The sequence below is a fragment of the Pseudophryne corroboree genome, chromosome 4 (assembly GCF_028390025.1).
Source record: "Pseudophryne corroboree isolate aPseCor3 chromosome 4, aPseCor3.hap2, whole genome shotgun sequence".
Taxonomy (NCBI): Eukaryota; Metazoa; Chordata; class Amphibia; order Anura; family Myobatrachidae; genus Pseudophryne; species Pseudophryne corroboree.
This window is the reverse complement of record NC_086447.1, coordinates 329,407,007-329,427,158: the sequence shown is the minus strand read 5'-3', so window position 1 is coordinate 329,427,158 and position 20,152 is coordinate 329,407,007. Positions and strand designations below refer to the sequence as shown.

The 20,152-nt window shown below is 39.8% G+C and overlaps 1 protein-coding gene across 1 annotated transcript in view; it reads left to right on the top strand.

Moving 5' to 3' along the window:
- Positions 1–20,152, top strand: part of LOC134909486 (probable cation-transporting ATPase 13A4) — a 115,066-nt gene that overhangs the window by 70,190 nt on the left and 24,724 nt on the right. Inside the window, exons 19-23 of the mRNA XM_063916410.1 lie at positions 328–497; positions 7,142–7,264; positions 8,591–8,670; positions 9,859–9,901; positions 19,286–19,395. Coding sequence (XP_063772480.1) covers positions 328–497; positions 7,142–7,264; positions 8,591–8,670; positions 9,859–9,901; positions 19,286–19,395 — 526 coding nt within the window. The remainder of the gene's footprint in view (positions 1–327; positions 498–7,141; positions 7,265–8,590; positions 8,671–9,858; positions 9,902–19,285; positions 19,396–20,152) is intronic.

The following is a 20,152-nucleotide window of genomic DNA, read 5'->3' as shown; positions in this document are numbered from 1 at the left end:
ATGGCAGATCCTAAATGTGTTCATAAATCTAATGGAAAAAATGTACGGTTCTCTGTGCAGGACAACTTATCAATATACAGTAATGAGGGTTGAATACTGACTGACATTGCACAAATAACAACTACAGTAGTTAACTGTTTAAACAATTATCCATCTAGTACATTTAATCGAAGTTATGAAATACCTCATTTGTTACCATGGTATTAGTGGAAATTTTAGATTTTCTAGTACCTGTATATCAGTATTTTCCACTTCCACTGCAGTAAGAGAGCAAGCAGCTGAAGCATAAAAAGCAATAATGATTACAGCTACATTCTCTGGTTTTAGGTGACAATATACAAACAGCAACGACAGTTGCCAAAAACTGTGGTATGATTCCTGAGTGCAGCAAAGTGATTCTGGTGGAAGCTCTTGGACCCAATGACTCCTCTCCTGCGTCTGTGACCTATAAACTTCTAGAGTATCCACAGGGTGGACAAAATGATAAAGCATTTCAGGTCTTGACCACATTTTTCTTAGTTTTTTTTTTTTTTACCTTGTTTTAGGAATTTAGGGCTTAATCCAGGGGTGGGCAATAAGTGACCCTCCAGCTGTTGTGGCTGGAGAGCTGCTTGTTGCCCACTCCGGGCCTAATCAATGGTCTTTGAGGCTGTCTATTATTTCAACTTTTTCCTATACAAGTAACATTCAATCAGATTTTCTACTGATGTGCCCACATTGAGTTACCTGAAGGATTTATTATTTGATTTTGTCCACTATAGAAATAATGACTCGTAGACAGAAAATTGGATTAAAGGGGTTGCAGCCATGAGATTTATCGGTTAGATCAAAATTAATTATTATTGTGGCTTAAAAAGGCAGTGCTACCTCAGCCACAGCCCAATAACAATTTAAATAATGGGGGAGTATACCTGCCTCAGTGCAAACTGTATTGGGCAGTACCATCTTCCCCCAACTGGCTTATCTTTGCTCCTCTGTAAAATGGAGACCAGGTCCTCCCCTGAAGTGACCAACTCGCTGTTCTCAGAGGGTAAATACCACTGCACCACTCTTGTGCCTTAATAGGTCGTCAGGAGCACTGCTTTCTGCAATGCTGTATTACCTTTTGTTGGAAAAGCACAGAATATGAAATACCATGTTCAAATGAAAACAAAAAATATACAAACCATAAAACAGTCAGGTGGGTGGAAAAGAGGGAAAATGTCCCTCAAGACAGATTTTCATATGCCTGACTAAACTCCTCCCATAGCTAATCTGATAGGCTAACCTTATGACGAGACAACTCACCCACTCAGCTACTGTAATTTAAACCATTAACCCTTGTTACTCTGGACACAAATTCCCATAAAAAGCAGGTGCTTATCTATCCTCTAACAATGACAGTATTGAAATACTTTTATACTGACTGAAATTTATTAGAAAAACTCTATGACCCTCAATAAGAGGAGCAAACAACCTAGACATGGTTTTTGCCCCCCCCCCCCTTTCTTTTCCATTTTCTTCAGACACATTGGGCACGAGCTGCAGGGCTATTTAATTTTGGTGAATGACTTCAACCCCATATTAGATCCTACCTTAGACAAAACAAATTTCTCCCCCTCTACATCCCAATCCACTTGCGAATCTATAATTCTATCTGATCACCTTACACAATTTGCCCTGCGTGATTCTTTGCGCCTCTGTCACACCAATACCAGGGACTACACTCACTTTTCTGGTCCTCACTAGCTAGAAAGGATATGTTGTTTGCTTGTCACTCTATTTCTCTTTTGAGTGTGGGTATCTTTCCTTTTTCATTGACTGACCAAGCATGGGTCCATCGTCATCTCAAATTTTTAAAAACCTGCATATTGCACCCGCAAATGGAATTTAGATGACTCCATCCAAATTAAGTCATCAATTCTCACAGTAAGCACTCACTGACTCAGTAGGAGCTCACTGACTACTTTGCCCTCAACTCTTCAGATGACCTCCCACTTAGCAATATATGGGATGCCCACAAATCCACTATCAGTGGTACGATTATTAGTAAAGCTTCAGTTCACAAGAAATATCAACAACACAAGGTTTCTGTACTGGTGGCAGATATAGCGCAACTGATAACCCAACACCAACTATCTCCCTCCTTAGAGATTCAATCACGCATTGTTTCTGTCATGGTCTTGCCTCGGCAGTTGCGGGAGGGCCAGGACTTACCAGTCCGGGTGCTCTGGCGGGGTACCTCCGGCGGGGGTGTGGGCTGCTGCTGGGCGAGATGCACAGGAAGGCATGCTGAGGCCTGTGTGAGGAAGCAGGAGAGAGGCAGGCTGGGTGTAGTGTCATCAGTGCCTGCTCCTGGTGTCGCCATCTTGGGTTCTGGCAAAGGTGTTTTTTGCCCTTCCTTCTCTCAGGAAGAGGTTCTGGCTGCAGCGACCAATGGGATCTGTGCCACAGGTATAAATCTGTGAGAATACAAAGCAGAATTTGCCAGTGCAACATCCTCCACAGCCTAGGCTGGGGCAACAGTTCTCTGTGCTCTGCAGCAGCATCCGTGCAGCACTTGTCTGAAACCAGCTCCCAGCTTTTGGCTGCATCATATCCTGAGTCGGTCTTGCTAAATCCTATTCCAGCCTCAGTACCCTCCAGTACTCTGCAGCCTACCTTGCCTCCGAGCCTCAGTCCAGAGTTATCTAAAACCTCAGAGTCCTCCATCAGCATTGGATTACAGGAGCCAGGGTTTTCCCACCTCCAGAAGCCATATTGAACTTTCCATGTTGAATTGGGACAATACTCTAATCTGGAACTACTGTTCATTGCTCCATTAATAAATAACATCCATGCGAAAGTCCTTCATTCGTCCTGCACGTTTTTTGTTCAAAGAACCTTGGACTCCAGAGTCTCCTGATCTGAACCCAGATCCAGAAATTTCCCAGAAAGTGATAGTCTCTCTTAAAGCCCAACGAAACATAATTTTATCCCATACCTTCCAAATCTCCAACAGAGATTTTACAATAAAGAGCCGAAGGTAGATTCACTTTTGGCAGCCAAACATAGGAAGAAAGTCTCCACTACAGTAGGTTGTAAATAAAATTGTTCCTAGCTTTGATGCAAAACCTATCTATGATCCTTCTTGTATTACTGATCAATTTACATTTTTTTGTCAAGCCCTGTATAATCTCCGTGTATAATCTCCCTGATGTCACACCATTGTCCATGTATGACAATATAGAGCATTACTTGACTCCGGGACTACTCCCAACTTTCTCGGACTCACAACTTGACCTTTTGAATGCAGATATTACTCCTGATGAAACATTGGCCACAATGAAAACCCTTAAATCATTGTTGCCTGGTTCTAATGGGTTTATGCCCCAATATTATAAAAAAAAAATTCTGTGATATTACAGATGTGTCCACTTTCAGTTTTGCTACGATGCATACGTATTGCAGCACACTGGGGGTATTCAGAGGTGGGGGAGTAAAGCAAGAAATGCAGGTGTATCATGGCTATTCTTGGGGTGGCCCGATGACGTTGTCTGCTTTTCCTGTGATCTGAAACATGGCGGCGGTACTCTTGTATATTCAGTCCGGACGTGATCCAGGTCTCATCCTCTATTTCCCTAATATGCAATTACATTGCAATCGCAATGCAGGGCAGCACCATACATGCTGAGTGGCCTTGCCCTGTGCTGGGTGGCCCCTAGCATGTGAGTTGATCCTTAGCAGTTTTTGCTAATTAATCCCCACTGTTTGTAGCATAGCGGGCTGTATGCTATGCGTATGCCCGCTATACCATTCAATTCAATAGAATGTTCTATGCCATTTATTTCAATGGAAGCTATTGATTCCTATGGGAGCTGCCAGCGATGCGAATGGATGTGGCATGATACACAGCAAAGCTGTAGCAGGACACATCTGCAGTACCCTATTTAACCTCCTTTTTAATATGATCCTAGATTGGCATAATTTGATATCACGACCACCTTGGCAAACATTTTGGTGATTCCAAAGCCAGGATGTGATCCATCCTATTGTGCAAATTTTTAAACCAAATGCCCTCTTGAACATTGACCTCAAAATTTATGCCAAAATTCTGACGAATAGACTTAGCCCACTTCTCCCCTATTTCATCTATCCCAAATCAAGTTGGTTTCATCCCTGGATGGCAGGCCTTGGATAACCCCAGATGAATAATTGCCCTAATATATGCTAGTCACTCCCAGAAAACCTCTTCCGTGGTAATTACTCTTAAAGATGAAAATGCATTTGACAATATCTCCTGGCTCTTCACATTTTGTGTTTTTTGTCAGATGGGTTTCATCTGTAAATTTCTTGATGAGATTAAAGCTTTACATTGTAATCCCAGAGCCATGGTTTCTTAGAATGGGTGTGCTCTTCACTATTCCCAATCTGTACCAGAACTAGACAGGAATGACGCCTCTCTCCCCTTACATTTGCCCTTATTATAATAGAACCTCTCGCTGCCAAAATCTGCTCTGCTCCTGATGTCCACGGAATTGGTGCTCGCACTAATAAAATTGTTCTATACACGGATGACATTCTTTTGAGCTTAGTGGACCTGATGTCACTTCCCTCCCCTACTCCTTGAAATTATGTAGGAGTATGGCACTCTTTCTGGCTATAAAATCAACTCTCACAGAAGATGGAAGTTCTAGACTTTTTCCTCTCCCTTAGAATGCGCACTGCCCACTGACACATACTTATTCTTTTCGATGGCATCATCAATTATTTTAAGCAAACTACCCTCATCTTCTTTCTCTCATAAAATTATACTTAAAAACATAGTCAACAGCATCAAAATGAACATCCTACACAGAATATTATACTTACTCAAAACCTTCACAATCTGTGTCCCTCCACGTGTATTTAATGCTCTAAAAAATTATGCACAGCAATTTATCTGGGCTATCAAATCCCTAGTGTTTGATACTTCAATGACCATCTCAGCGTAGAGGTTTGGAATACCTAATATCAAACATTATTGCTTAGCAGCTCACCTAGCCCAATGTGTCTTGTGGAACTACGCTTCTACAGATAGGGATTTGATCTTTCTACTCCCTAAAAAGCAGCGGCTGAAATTACTCCTAAACACCCAGTAAAACACAACTCTCTTGCGATCTAGGACATGTCCATTTGCAATTTTGACATAGCTCCCTACCCTAATTCTCTAATTCCTTTATAGAATAATCAATTTCCTCAAGGCACCCCCCTTCAATTATAAACTTTGGCAGATGCGAGGAATTTACTTTTTGAACGACATCACCACTAGGTCTTCCTTCCCATAGTTTTTAGACCTACAATAACAGTTCACTTTCCCTTATAAATGAATTTTTCAATTCCTCCAACTCCATCACTTTCACTCTACAGTCCACCACCGCTTGATATGTAGGCCCCTCGCCACCTATGAATCCATGTGCTTCTGACATGCCTCCACCAAAGGCATAATCTCCACTATATAGTCTGTGTTACAGACCTCTTCCCCTAGCACTAGTAACCTCCATGAGTCTTTTTGGAGGTGGATATGGGAGATAGCCTAGACAATGAATGGGTGGATATTTATATTCAGAAAGCCTCTTGTTCTATTTGTGTTTAGGTTAGATTAAAGATAACACCTATAAAATGCTTTGCAGCTGGCATTCCGTTTCCACCCAACTCCATAAAATGAACTCTACTTCTCCTTCCATTTTTTGGTGGAATTGTATGGTGGAGGGCACATTTCTTCACATCTTCCGGCAATGTCCCAATCTCCATCCATTTTGGTCAGAAATAAGAAATGGGATTCTGGAAATGTGATAATTATTCACAGTCTAATTTTCTCCCAGATTCTATATTTTGCAGTCCAAAATCCTTGGGGGCCTCTCGTCAACTATCAAAGCTGATCCACCATATACTCTCAGCAGCTACAAATTGCTGCACATTGGAAGACACGTTCTGCCTCCTCGCTGTAGGCCATCCTCCCTAGAATTTGGCATATATACAAAATGGAATACATGTTGAACGTTATCCATAATGCATCTATGTTATTTACTAAAATGTGGGACCCCTGAACCTTTTTTTTTCAGTCCAACCCCAGTTTACGCAATTACGGTCCTTTTTTTAATATCCCTGTTTTTTTTAATATCCCCTTTTTTTAATATCCCCTGTCTACATTGCCTATTCCTAATGTAAAAATTTGGTACACGTTTGTTTGATTATTGATACCATATTTATGTTACATCCTAATTTAGGCCTGTCAGTTCAAAAGTTGGTGCTTTTGTTTACAATTATGTCTGGATGTACCATCTCTATCTTTCTTGTTTCTTGTTTTAGATTTTTATATGTGACTGCATCTTCCATTATATGAATTCTTTAAAAAATAAGAAAAAGCAAAAAAAAAAAGAAACAATTTGCTCCTGTCAATGTTGCAATGCGGCCCGGTATCGCCAGGGTAGAAAGAATTGATAAAAAGCAGGAGGCTGATATTAAGTTATAAATAAACCCTATAAAACAAATGGGACTTTTCTAAAATACTGTAGGAGTTAGTCTCTTGGCTTCTTAAACCCTGTACCTGTGTGCTGAGCGATCTACCATAGACCGCTCAGCACACATCTCTTCCCCCGCTCAGCACTCTACACGATGTGTACTGAGCGAGGGCGGAGGGGTGGGGGTGGGGGTGGGGGGTGGGATGCTCATTTCACCCAGCGGTGAAATGAGCAATCTCACTAGATTTGGCATGCATAAATGGCAAATGTAGAGCCGGCGATAGCGATGCACTGGACCGCGCATCGCTGTTGCCGGCACCCTACACACGGAGACATTGCACAGATCTCTCCGTGTGTACCCCCTTTACAGTATATGTGCATATTTAGTTATCTAGATAATTTGATTGTTAGGTAATTGGCAGATAATACATAACTGAAGCTACTTCATAACAACATACTTGTTTATGCTGTGCATGTGGCTTAATTTCATGCGTTAAATTTAAATGTGTTCATGTACAGTATCTTTAGTCAATATACAGTAAACGTATACGTATCTTTAGTCACAAACTGTGCCTGTTAAATGTTTTTGTATACTTTCAGCTGTGTCTGGCTCAGGAATGTACTGTATCATGATTCCATAGTAAATATAACATAAATTATATATAATTTACTGTTAACAGGATATTTCCATCAATATTGAAGAAGCATTGGATACCAAAAAACAGACCAGGGATTATCATTTTTCAATGAGTGGGAAAACTTATGAAAATCTGGAAAAACACTTTGTTGAATTATTACCGAAAGTAAGTGAAGTTATATTTATGCTGTAGTACTCCATTTTGGCTCTCCTGCTCTCCAGTCACAACCTCCTTTGCAATACCTCATACTCTCCCTCCCACATACTTTGTCATATTATCCACTGCTTGGGCGTCACTATTGACTCCTCTATCTCTTTTTTCGCTCCATGTCCAATGCCTGGCTCTGGCTATGTAACATCGCTCGCATCAGGCCGTTCCTCTCCCAGAGTGCGACTAAACTTATTATCCACTAACTGGTCATCTCACGGCTCGACTATTGCAATATTCTCATCACTCACCTCCCGCTCTCCCATCTTGCTCCCCTCCATTCTGTTCTCAGCTCTGCAGCCAGACTTATCTTTCTCTCCTGCCGCTTCACATCTGCCACTCCCCTTCGATTAAACCTGCGCTGGCTCCTATTCCCCTACAGAATCCTCTTCAACCTCCTCACCCTCACACACAAGACCCTCTCTAACTACACTGTTCTCTACAGCTCCAAACTCATCTGCCTACATACAGTACTCCCTCCCGCCCTCTCCAGTCGGCCAATGACTGTCGCCTCTCCTCTACCCTGGTCACTGCATCCCATGCGTGGATCCAAGATTTTGCCCATGCTGCCCCTCTTCACTGGACTGAGCTCCCTTGCTTTATGAGACTATCCCTGACCTTGCAAAGCTTCAGACGGGCACTGAAACCCCACCTGTTCATCAAAGCATACACTTTTGCATAACCTAGTTTTGAGGCCGCTCTCCCAAATCCCTGCCTCATGCCTTGGCTATCTCTGCCTTGCTTACTTCATGCCATCGGCCACCTTCTGCTTGCTTGTGCCTCATGTTACTTGTTTGTCTCCTGCCTCCCCCTAGATTGCAAGCTCCTTGGAGCAGGGCCCTCTTCCCTCCTGTTCTCATAGCCCTCTTCTCTCGCACTTCAGTTACAGCCCTCTCCTACTCAACAAATGTCTATACCCACATCTCCTGCAATAGTCAACATGTGGTCACCATATAATAGACATTTTTTGCTATAATAGTTAATGCATTAGTTATGGGGCACTGTGACATATGTGGGGTGGACTGAGAGGGAAACAGGTGCCCACTTATTCTTGCATAATGTTTTATAGATTCCTCCATTGTGAAATCAATCAAAAAAATGCCTTTTAGAATACATAGAATAAGAAAATACACTGTACAGTGTATATCACACATCAATACCATACTAGAATATAATAATACCTAATAAGACCTTATGTAAAAATAATTTATGCAGGCTTTATTTAGTTTGTATTGATTTTTGCAAGTTTTGGGGAATTTAATCCAATGATACATTGTTTTGCAGTTACTAATGAATGGTACGGTTTTTGCAAGAATGTCCCCTGGGCAGAAATCGACTATTATAGATGAGTTTAGAAAACTTGAGTAAGTATCATTGTGCTAATTTAGTGCTAATTTACCTGCTATCTAGTTATATAAAACATCTCACAGTATACTGTATACAGAAAGATAATCATGATCCAGCCTAGCTATATATAATTTACCAGACATATAAGGGTCTATTTACTAAGCTTTGGAGAGAGAGATAGTGTGGAGGGAGATAAAAAAAAACAAGAAACCAGCTCCTACTATAGCTGTCATTTTTCAAACACATCCTGTAGCATGGGAGTTAAGTGCTGATTGGATCGTACTTTATCTTTCTTCAAGGCTTAGTAAATATACCCCATAATACATTGATTCACTATAGAGGGAAATTATTTATTGTGCTATGTATGTGTTCAGTGTTTAAAGTGTATCCTGCACCTTAAATGGAATTCATATAACCAGTAAGCAGTATAGCACATTTCTAATTATTTAATAAATTACGAACTAAGGGTGGCTTCAGAGATGGACGCAGATTTTGCTTCCGCAGCAAGATATGCGTCTATCTACTCACATGGTGGGGGGCCGTCCAGCACAGGGTAAGGTTGCCAGCATGCATGTTGTGCCGCCCAGTATGCGTGTTGCGCCGTCCCATGATGCACGATTAGAGGATGACCCCTACCCTCGATTAGACGATGACCCCTGCCAGTACAGCCTGGAGCGGCTGCATGTGACTATGGTCTGGAGACGCTTGTATTGACTGGACCATTCCCACTAAACACAGAGGCACCGCCGCCTGGAGCTGTCAATCACTATGCGATTGCATCCTTCCGGGCATGTGCAGATCAGATGGATGCGGCCACTGCATGCGATTACAGCAGCTGCATCCATCTCTGAATAAGGCCCCAATTCTCGCCTTTTCTGTACATATATTACTATATCTACAGTTTACATTTTTGTTATTTAGATTTTAGAACATTCCAGATTTATGATTCCCATACCTGTAATAGTTCAGCTGTGGCGTATTAAACAGTTCAATATTTTTCTTACACAAAGGGACTAAGGGATCTATGTAATAAGCCTTGGAGAGAGATAAAGTGGATGGAGATAAAGTACCAGCCAATCAGATCACAGCCAAACATTATTTTTAAATATTTCATATTTTGGGTAGGGATGGATTTAGGGGATTGGCAGTTTCTAGGCACAAGATTAGTGGCAGCTCTTAACCCTCCAAACAATTGTGTTTTCCAGCTATTATGTGGGGATGTGCGGAGATGGAGCCAATGACTGTGCTGTAAGTACACATAACATTATAGTACATTTCTGCATTTGATATACCATAAGTAATGTCCTTTTTACTAATATAATGTACAGTCTTTTATAGTTTCTGACATGCTTGGATTTTAAAAAGCAGCCTGAAATTTTGTAGATATAGCCTATAAATATTTATCTCTGGCAATGTCCAAGATTTTTAAAGATTTACATTTTTAGAGAAATTATATTCAAAGATTTAAATAAACCACAATAGGAAATAATGTCAACAGAAACACCTAACTTGTAGTTACAGTATGTCTATATAAAAAATACAGCTACATATTCGTAGCTCTAATGGCTGCCTGCCTTTCAATCACTTCCTCTGGTAGCCGAAAAGCTCAGTGTGACCTATGAAGGAATGATATCCCTTTACCTGTGCAGAGTAACCTGATTTCAATGTATAAAAATAAGCATTTATTTGTCACAAGACTTTGGTGGCATTATGCTGCCCTAATGGCAAAGGGATACAACAATTAATGCCTGGTAAAGGCATACTCTTTTTCGGACAAGGCTGCAGCAATCTAATCAGTTGTTGCCATTATGTTAAGTGTTGTCTCTTTTGTAAATGTAATCTGTTTGGACAGCTGTGCCCGTATATGTGTAAACTGCAGCTATATCTGCAGATAACATTTTGGTTTGAGGCTGGTCCGGTTCTAGACTTTGTGGCGCTGAGGGTGAAAGTTTCGTTTGGTGCTCCCCCAAATTCAAAATAGGGACAGTGCAAAAAAATATAGTGGCGTGGCTTCATGGGGAAGGGGTGTGGCCACATAATAGAACCAATTCACATTATACCACACAGTAGTGTCCGTCAGTCACATTACACCACACAGTAATACCCCCAATTTAAATTACGCCTCACAGCAGCACAATCTTATTCACATTGCCCCACATACTAGTGCCCCCTACACACACAATTCCCACAGTAATGCCCTCCGAAGCTTTAGATCTTTTTAATTTTTGATGTGATGCACAAAGTGCATTGCATCAAAAGGATATGTTGAACAACCTTTGTTCCCCTCTCTTATGTTTTCCATGTGTACCTTCTGTATTCTTATGTTTCCTTTGTCTGTCACTCTCCTCGTGTCCATATCTTCATCCTAGGTAACCTTTTTACTCCCTATATACTCTCCTTTCTGTCTGATCACCTGCATCTTTCTCACCGTTACTTACCCCCTACACCTCTCACTAGAGTCACTACCCTTTCAACCTCAGCTTCTATCTCACCCCTGTGCTTCTCACTCCCTATCTCACCCCTTGCCTCTCTTTTTCGCCCATCTCACCATCTGCACTTCTCACTCCTTCATCTCGCCTCCTGTACCTCTCACTTCCCCATCTCACCTCCTGCTCTTCTTACTCACCCATCTCTCCGCCATCTCACCTTCTGCTCCTCTCACTCCCCTATCTCCCCTATTGCTCCTCTTACTCACCCATCTCACCCCCAGTGCTACTCCCTCCCCATCTCACCCCCTGCTCCTTTCACTCCCCCATCTTACCCACTGCTTCTCACTCCCCCATCTCACCCTCTGCATCTGTCACTCCCCTACCCACTTCTACACTTCTGTTGATGATGCAGAGGTTGCCAGTAATGGCTCCATGTGTCCAGAGAGCCAAATTTTCATTTTGGCTGTAGTATAGGAATGTCCAAGCTACAGATGCATATAAAGCACAGTGATTGTTAGACAAGGGTAGATCAGCCAATGAGGAAGCGAGTGCAGTGTATACCAACTATCAGGGGAGTGGGTGGGGTGCCATGATGATGCAATTCACTTTGCCCCCCATAATATAAAGCCAGGTAATGCACTGTTTCTTGGACACTAGTCAGTAAACATCTTATCTTGAAAAAAAGACCTTCAGTATGGACTGATGCTGATGTGGAATTACCACTGTAGGGTTTATCTTGTGTGTTTAATACCTTTTCTTTTCAATTTTCCCACACTTGGGGCCAGATGTAATGACGGCCAAGTTCATCGGCCGCGTCGGATGCCGGCCGTACTCTGACATTTTTTAAATGGACAATCACAAACAAAGCAAAACCATGCCAGTTAAGTGATTGCCCCTTTACATCCGTGTTCAGCCGCCATCCCGCACGGCCGCTGAATTCGGGCGGCATTACATCTGGCTCCTATTATCAATAATGTGGAGAGATATTGAGTTGTAAACGGTGAAGTTATTACCACCTAATAAACTAAAAGTATTAGGTAAGACTACTGTACTCACCTTTTTGTATAAATAATGAATTTAATTGTTCTGTGGTCTTCAGTTAGTGAAATATATATAGTAATCCCCTTCAATTAGTTTTTAATAAAAGGAAATCCTTAAATTGTGTATAATTGTCCGAGTTATATTGCAGAAATATAGTAACACAAACACATTTATTGGATTCTCCTAACAGCTGGGTTGAAACTATTATTCTTTTATCGGCAAGTTGATGACACCATTGACTATGTACCACAGTGTTTTCAATTCAGCAAAGATTAGTATATATTTTAAGTAGCTAATGTTGAAACTTCATTTCCTTTGCTTAGGACAGTGGTTCTCAAACTGTGTCCTCAGAGCCCCAAACAGTTCATGATTTCAAGGTCACCTGTGGATCTTTGAAATGTGACATCTTTGTACCTGCTCGGTGGCGTTGACCAAGTCGGAGAACCCCTGGCTTAAGCTGTCTGTCAGGGCAGGATTTCTGATGCTGTGCAGTCCAGTGTTCCATGACAAGGTTAGCTTCGCTTTTATAGTAGCTTTGATAGTATTGATACAATAAACCTTGCAGTGGCTACCTAAAAGACTGTTTTAATATACATTTTAGAGAGACATAGTATTAGCACAGTAACCCAGTGTGAACCTGCCAACATGCTCTTGGCCACTCTTCAGCCAGGTTTTATATACTATTGTTGGTAACTGTTGGAGAGTGCCCTGACTTGCCTTGATAAAGCTGACATAGTGAAACACATAGTGGCATGTTTGCACTGGGTCACTGGGCTAATACTACATCTCTCTAATGTCTATATTGACATAACCTTTAAGGTAGCCAGCTCAGGGTTTGTTATACTGACGCTATCGAAGCAGCCCAGCTAACTTTGATATGGATCGCTGAACTTCATAGCATCAGAAATCCTGTGCTGAGAGACAGCCTAAGCGAAGGAATCTGTGTAGCAACATTAGCTCATTACAATATATACTTTGTTTGCTGAATTGAAAATTCTGTGGTCTAGACTTAATAGTATCATTAACTTGCAGATGGAAGTATACTATCTTCAACCCAGCAGTTTGCAGAACTTAATAAGCGTGTTTGTATTAACAGATATTTACTAGATATATGTGTGGACCCTTGTGTGTTTTTGGTTCTAATTAATCATCATCGTGTTTTGGTTTTGGCAAAACCACCTTTAAGTGTTTTGGTTTGTATTCGGTTTTTGTTTTCATTAAAAATCGACAGAAATCTTTAATCATTGATAAAGAAATACAGGTTGAGTATCCCATATCCAAATATTCCGAAATACGGAATATTCCGAAATACGGACTTTTTTGAGTGAGAGTGAGATAGTGAAACCTTTGTTTTTTGATGACTCAATGTACACAAACTTTGTTTAATACACAAAGTTATTAAAAATATTGTATTAAATGACCTTCAGGCTGTGTGTATAAGGTGTATGTGAAACATAAATGAATTGTGTGAATGTAGATACACTTTGTTTAATGCACAAAGTTATAAAAATATTGGCTAAAACTACCTTCAGGCTGTGTGTATAAGGTGTATATGTAACATAAATACATTGTGTGCTTAGATTTAGGTCCTATCACCATGATCTCATTATGGTATGCAATTATTCCAAAATACGGAAAAATCCGATATCCAAAATATCTCTGGTCCCAAGCATTTTGGATAAGGGATACTCAACCTGTACATACAAATTAATAAATGGCTACAATCATGTACATTTTGCAATTCAAAACTCAAAATTTGGATTTAAAGTCTGAATTACAATTTGCAGGAAGATCAGAACCGGGACTCAGTTTGGATCAAATCTTTTCAGATAATCTTTACTGGGTGTTGGTTCAGATACACAATTTAGAGGATTTTTTCTTTATTGCTTTCTTTGTGAGACTCAAAGCCCTGAATTGCTACCTACAATAATAACACACAACAGATACGCTCTGACTTTTTTACCCCACGTTTTTTCCCTTACCTTCTTAATATATTCTGTTTGCTAAAAAAAAAATACAAACTATTTTGCGTCTTATTATAATGAGCTATAAACAAACCCTTATATACTGTATGATATTAATAAGTGTTAAGTTTTACTTATATTTCTCTTTGGAGACAATATTTGGATACATAATGTAATAATAATACAATATTAATAACTAGGCCTGCACCCAGTTAATGTTCCTCTGATGCCCTATTGTATATAGACTCTTCTTTTTTCTTTGTGGTTTCTTGTCCTTAGCTGCCAACAAGATACAGTATGATCATCAGTGAACGGTGGTTATATCTTGGCTGGGTATAAAATATTCCATATCGACATATGGAGAAGCATACATATGGTATATATTACTAACTAACCTGACCTAAACAATCAACCTCCAGACTCAGTCACTAACAAATGAAGAATATTTGGTTAATGCACTGTGTATTTTACGGCAGCCTCATATTGTTTAGTAATTGGTATTACACTCTGGAGAGTAGCTTTTCAAAGTGATCTTTATGGCAGCATTATTTTAAGGGACCATGGGGTCTATGTACCAAAAATGTGATAATTTTCATATTTTTTATCATCAGTTATCGGGTCTTTTTCGTGTTTTTAACCTTTTTTTCCCGACATATGTATAATTTTTTTTCATCGAAAATGTGATTGCAATAAAAGCCCAAAAATGTGATAATTATCGCTCTACTTTTTGGTCGTTTTATCGCATTTTTTATTGCATTTCAAAAAAATTAAATGAAGTGCACATGTTCTGTTTCAGAGCTGGACATGCACAGTGAGTTCCTTGGTGGCGTTCAGCACATACCTGACCTACAGCAGAAAAGAATAGCTAGTTTACTATGGGGACACTTATTAGAAAACTGAAAGAGGAGGGAACATTTACAAAGTCAATTTGATTGGTTATTCTAATGACTGTTATAAACATGTTACTAAGATGAAATTCCACTGGCCTTTAGTAGTGTGTGCTGTTTACTTCCAACAGAACTACTGTATTAAGAGTCTCACAAACAAAACATCTATCTATCTATCTATCTATCTATCTATCTATCTATCTATACACACACACACACACACACACACACACACACACACACATACACACACACACACGTGTGTGTATATATATATATGTGTGTGTGTATATACAGGGGTTAAAGTGGGGGGGGGGACGAGGTGAACCTGTAATGGTAGGGGGAACTAGTTCCACCTCCTCCATTGCCCTGCACAGTAATTCCAACAGAAAAGCCCACCCCATCATCTGCGTCAATCGATGATACAGGCGGCACTAGTGTTGCTGATGAGCTGCAGCCACCTACTCCTTCCTCAGGTCCTGGTGCCTCCATGGTCCTCCTCCAAGAGTTCCACCACCTCACCAGGACCACTTTAAGCCCTGTGTGTGTATATATATATATATATATATATATATACACACACACATATATAATATATACTGTATATGAGAGAGTTATTATATGTATATAATATAAATCTCAAGCAAACATTTAGAAAATATTAGTACATTTTTAGACTAGTTCGATATATATAAGTATAATTTAGATAAAGGGAGATATTTTTAGTATATTCTTTTTGTAAAAAAAGTAAGTTTAGAGGTGGAACGACAAGAACAATCATGGCCTATTGCTAAACTCGCCAGTAAAAGCTGGCGAAAAAAAAGATCTGAAAAGTTACAGTCTATTTTCACGATAATACAATGATACATAAGGTTCCCATTCATTTTCAATAGAGGTTGGAAAAGTTTGAAAAAAAATGTGAAAAGTAGATTTTTGCGAAACCCCCCAAATAAAATCGAGAAACTTACAGACATACAGACAATACTTAAAAAATACGAAAAGTATAAAAAAAAAAATCAAAATTTATCTCATTTTTTAACGCAAAAAACTGTTGATACATAAACCCCATAGACCCCAATATGCATTAAAAACATCAGAGTGAATATACTTATTTCTAATGTACTATGTCAGTGTATATATCAGAATTCTGTTTTGTTTACTATGCATTCATTAAATATACTTACATACTACAATAATAGTGCCAGCACGCCTTATTTATTTTTATGTTTTTTTCGTGTTTCAACACACGGTGCATACACACGGTGAGATTTTGACTATCTTCAATTTGTCTGGGGGTAAGTTGAAGGTTTGCCTGGGGTGCTAAGAAACAATATGCTGACCCTGGATAAAATATTATAACAGAGAAGACTTTCAATGCAAATTTAGTCAGTTTTTATGAACCCTTGGCCCGAAAGCCGATAATCATTCGTTTTTGCAACTCGGATAAATTGCCCCTTTTACCCATGACAGCAACAAGTGACACATGTGCAGATGGCCTATTGCACACCTTACATATCCAGCGCACGACACGTGATGTACTTCATGGGCTATGCGCTGCCGACGTCAAATGTAGGAGGTTGTCATAATGATGTGACACAACCGTGTATATTATACTTAGATATTTTTTATTATTAATTTGAAGTAAGTTATAGCGCTTGTGGGGGGGGGGGGAACGAGGTGAACCTGTAATGGTAGGGGGAACTAGTTCCACCTCCTCCATTGCCCTGCACAGTAATTCCAACAGAAAAGCCCACCCCATCATCTGCGTCAATCGATGATACAGGCGGCACTAGTGTTGCTGATGAGCTGCAGCCACCTACTCCTTCCTCAGGTCCTGGTGCCTCCATGGTCCTCCTCCAAGAGTTCCACCACCTCACCAGGACCACTTTAAGCCCTGTGTGTGTATATATATATATATATATATATATATATACACACACATATATAATATATACTGTATATGAGAGAGTTATTATATGTATATAATATAAATCTCAAGCAAACATTTAGAAAATATTAGTACATTTTTAGACTAGTTCAATATATATAAGTATAATTTAGATAAAGGGAGATATTTTTAGTATATTCTTTTTGTAAAAAAAGTAAGTTTAGAGGTGGAACGACAAGAACAATCATGGCCTATTGCTAAACTTGCCAGTAAAAGCTGGCGAAAAAAAAGATCTGAAAAGTTACAGTCTATTTTCACGATAATACAATGATACATAAGGTTCCTATTCATTTTCAATAGAGGTTGGAAAAGTTTGAAAAAAAATGTGAAAAGTAGATTTTTGCGAAAACCCCCCAAATAAAATCGAGAAACTTACAGACATACAGACAATACTTAAAAAATACGAAAAGTATAAAAAAAAAATCAAAATTTATCTCATTTTTTAACGCAAAAAACTGTTGATACATAAACCCCATAGACCCCAATATGCATTAAAAACATCAGAGTGAATATACTTATTTCTAATGTACTATGTCAGTGTATATATCAGAATTCTGTTTTGTTTACTATGCATTCATTAAATATACTTACATACTACAATAATAGTGCCAGCACTCCTTATTTATTTTTATGTTTTTTTCGTGTTTCAACACACGGTGCATACACACGGTGAGATTTTGACTATCTTCAATTTTGACTTTGCAATTTCCCTTGAAATCCCCCAGAGCCCAGAAGCACAGATTTTGACGATTATTATTATTATTATTATTATTATCCTTTATTTTTATGGTGCCACAAGGGTTCCGCAGCGCCCAATTACAGAGTACATAAGCACATAATCAAAACAGGAAAACAGTGACTTACAGTTGAAGACAATATAGGACAAGTACAGGGTAACTAAGCAGAACTACACCAGTAAATGACAGAGATAAGTTCCAGGTGGCCAAAAACTGTGAGATTTGGGCAGTTGAGGATTATTAAAGTAAGAAAAGGATAAGAACATGAGGGAAGAGGGCCCTACTCATGAGAGCTTACATTCTAAGGGAAGGGGTAGACAGACAGGGGTGACACAGATGGGGTACAGAGAGAGCGTGGAACAGAGGGTTAGGATGAGATTTGGCTGGGTTTGGTAAAGAAATGGGTCTTAAGAGCCGTTTGAAGTTTTGTAGAGAGGTGGAGAGTCAGAGGGGGAGAGGTAAAGAATTCCAGAGGAAAGAAGCAGCACCTGAAAAATCTTGGAGATAGGAGTGGGAGGAAGTAATCAGAAGACAGGAGAGTCGGCGTGCATTAGCAGAGCGAAGAGGACAGGTGGGAGAGTAAAGGGAGATAAGGTCAGAGATGTAAATAGGAGAGGAGTGGGTGAGTGCTTTGTAAGTGAGTGTGAGAAGTTTGAATTGGATTCTGAAAGGGAAGGGAAGCCAGTGAAGGGCTTGTAGGAGAGGGGAGGTGGACGTAGATATGTACCTTCGATTTTGACTATGTGCGATTTTGACTATACTTTGTACTAGATAGTACACTATATAGTCAAGATTGACTTGCCTGCACAGTCTATCTTTCCTTGCGATACTGACCCCACGGGAGTGCGTATCGGTATCGCAAGCTGTCTAACACAGTCTGATTTGCACTAACTTTCCTTGCAATTTTGACTATATAGTCAAAATAGCAAGGATAAATCTCACCGTGTGTACACAGCTTAAGAAGATGCAGAAATATTATTGTTATATGGATTATACACGGTTGTGACCACCAGAGTAACCGCCATTTCTAGCACGGATAGCAGCTAGACGGGCTGGAAGTGACTCAGTAAGGTGCTGGTAGGTTAGCACAGGTACATTTTGACGGTGAACTGCTCCACTGTAGCGTGTTGGTCGGCCCTTATGCACCTTTGCAGCCGACGTTCATCTCTTACATTAATGGTACATGGTGCTCTGCAGTTTCCACATTGGTTATTTTCAAGTGTGCCATTCGTCCACTCACAATACACCTTCACATCTGCAGCAAGCTAACAGTTCACAAACTGCGCTGTTTCAGAAATACGGCAACCCTTGGCCCGAAAGCCGATAATCATTCGTTTTTGCAACTCGGATAAATTGCCCCTTTTACCCATGACAGCAACAAGTGACACATGTGCAGATGGCCTATTGCACACCTTACATATCCAGTGCACGACACGTGATGTACTTCATGGGCTATGCGCTGCTGACGTCAAATGTAGGAGGTTGTCATAATGATGTGACACAACCGTGTATATTATACTTAGATATTTTTATTATTAATTTGAAGTAAGTTATAGCGCTTGTATCCTTTTTTGTAGTTGTTTTGGTCACTTTGTACATAAATAATCATACAGCTTTTTTTTTCAGGCTCTAAAAATGGCCAATGCTGGGATTTCATTATCCGTACAAGAGGCCTCTGTGGCTGCACCATTTAATTCTCTCCTCACAAATATTCAGTGTGTGCCAGAATTACTCAAGTAAGCATTTTTTTTTCCACCTAAACACACATACTGTAGTATTCCCAGCATTCCTTTACACCACTAAAACAATACATATTTATATCAGAATTCATTTTAGTACTTATTTTGGATTATAAATGTTTTTGTCAGGAACATGGCACTTATAAACTTAGAAAATGTGACCATCATAAAATATATATTTATTTTCTATTACATTCAGTAAAATTTAGGGGAAAAAAGTATTAAAAAAATAGCATTTTATAAATAGATACTTTAGCTTGTGAGAATATTGCTGTTTGGAAGCAACTATTGATGGGACTCTGGTTCTCATTGCTACAAGTTACTTTAAACTAGTGATGAAACTATGGCCTATGGGAAGCAATAAAGACACAGTGCCACCCAAGATGCTTTTTCTTTAGCTGATACCCATTATTTTTAGAATGAATGATCTGCACTCTTATTTCTATCCCTGTACGACTGGTGAACCTAGTGACTAGTTAAGGGAGCCTGGGAGCAGAGGTATTTCTATGAAGAGAAATATGTTGCTACAGGGGTGGAGGTGGGAGAAGTGTTACTACATAGATGAAGAAATGATTCACTACAAAGGAGATGGAGATTTTACTACAGAGGTGAGGGTGGGATGTATTAGTATAGATTTGTTCCTACAAGGGTCAGTGGGGAATGTGTTACTACAGAGGTGAGGGTAGGATGTATTACTACAGATTTGTTCCTTCAAGGGTCAGTGCGGAATGTATTACTACATAGGTGAGGGTAG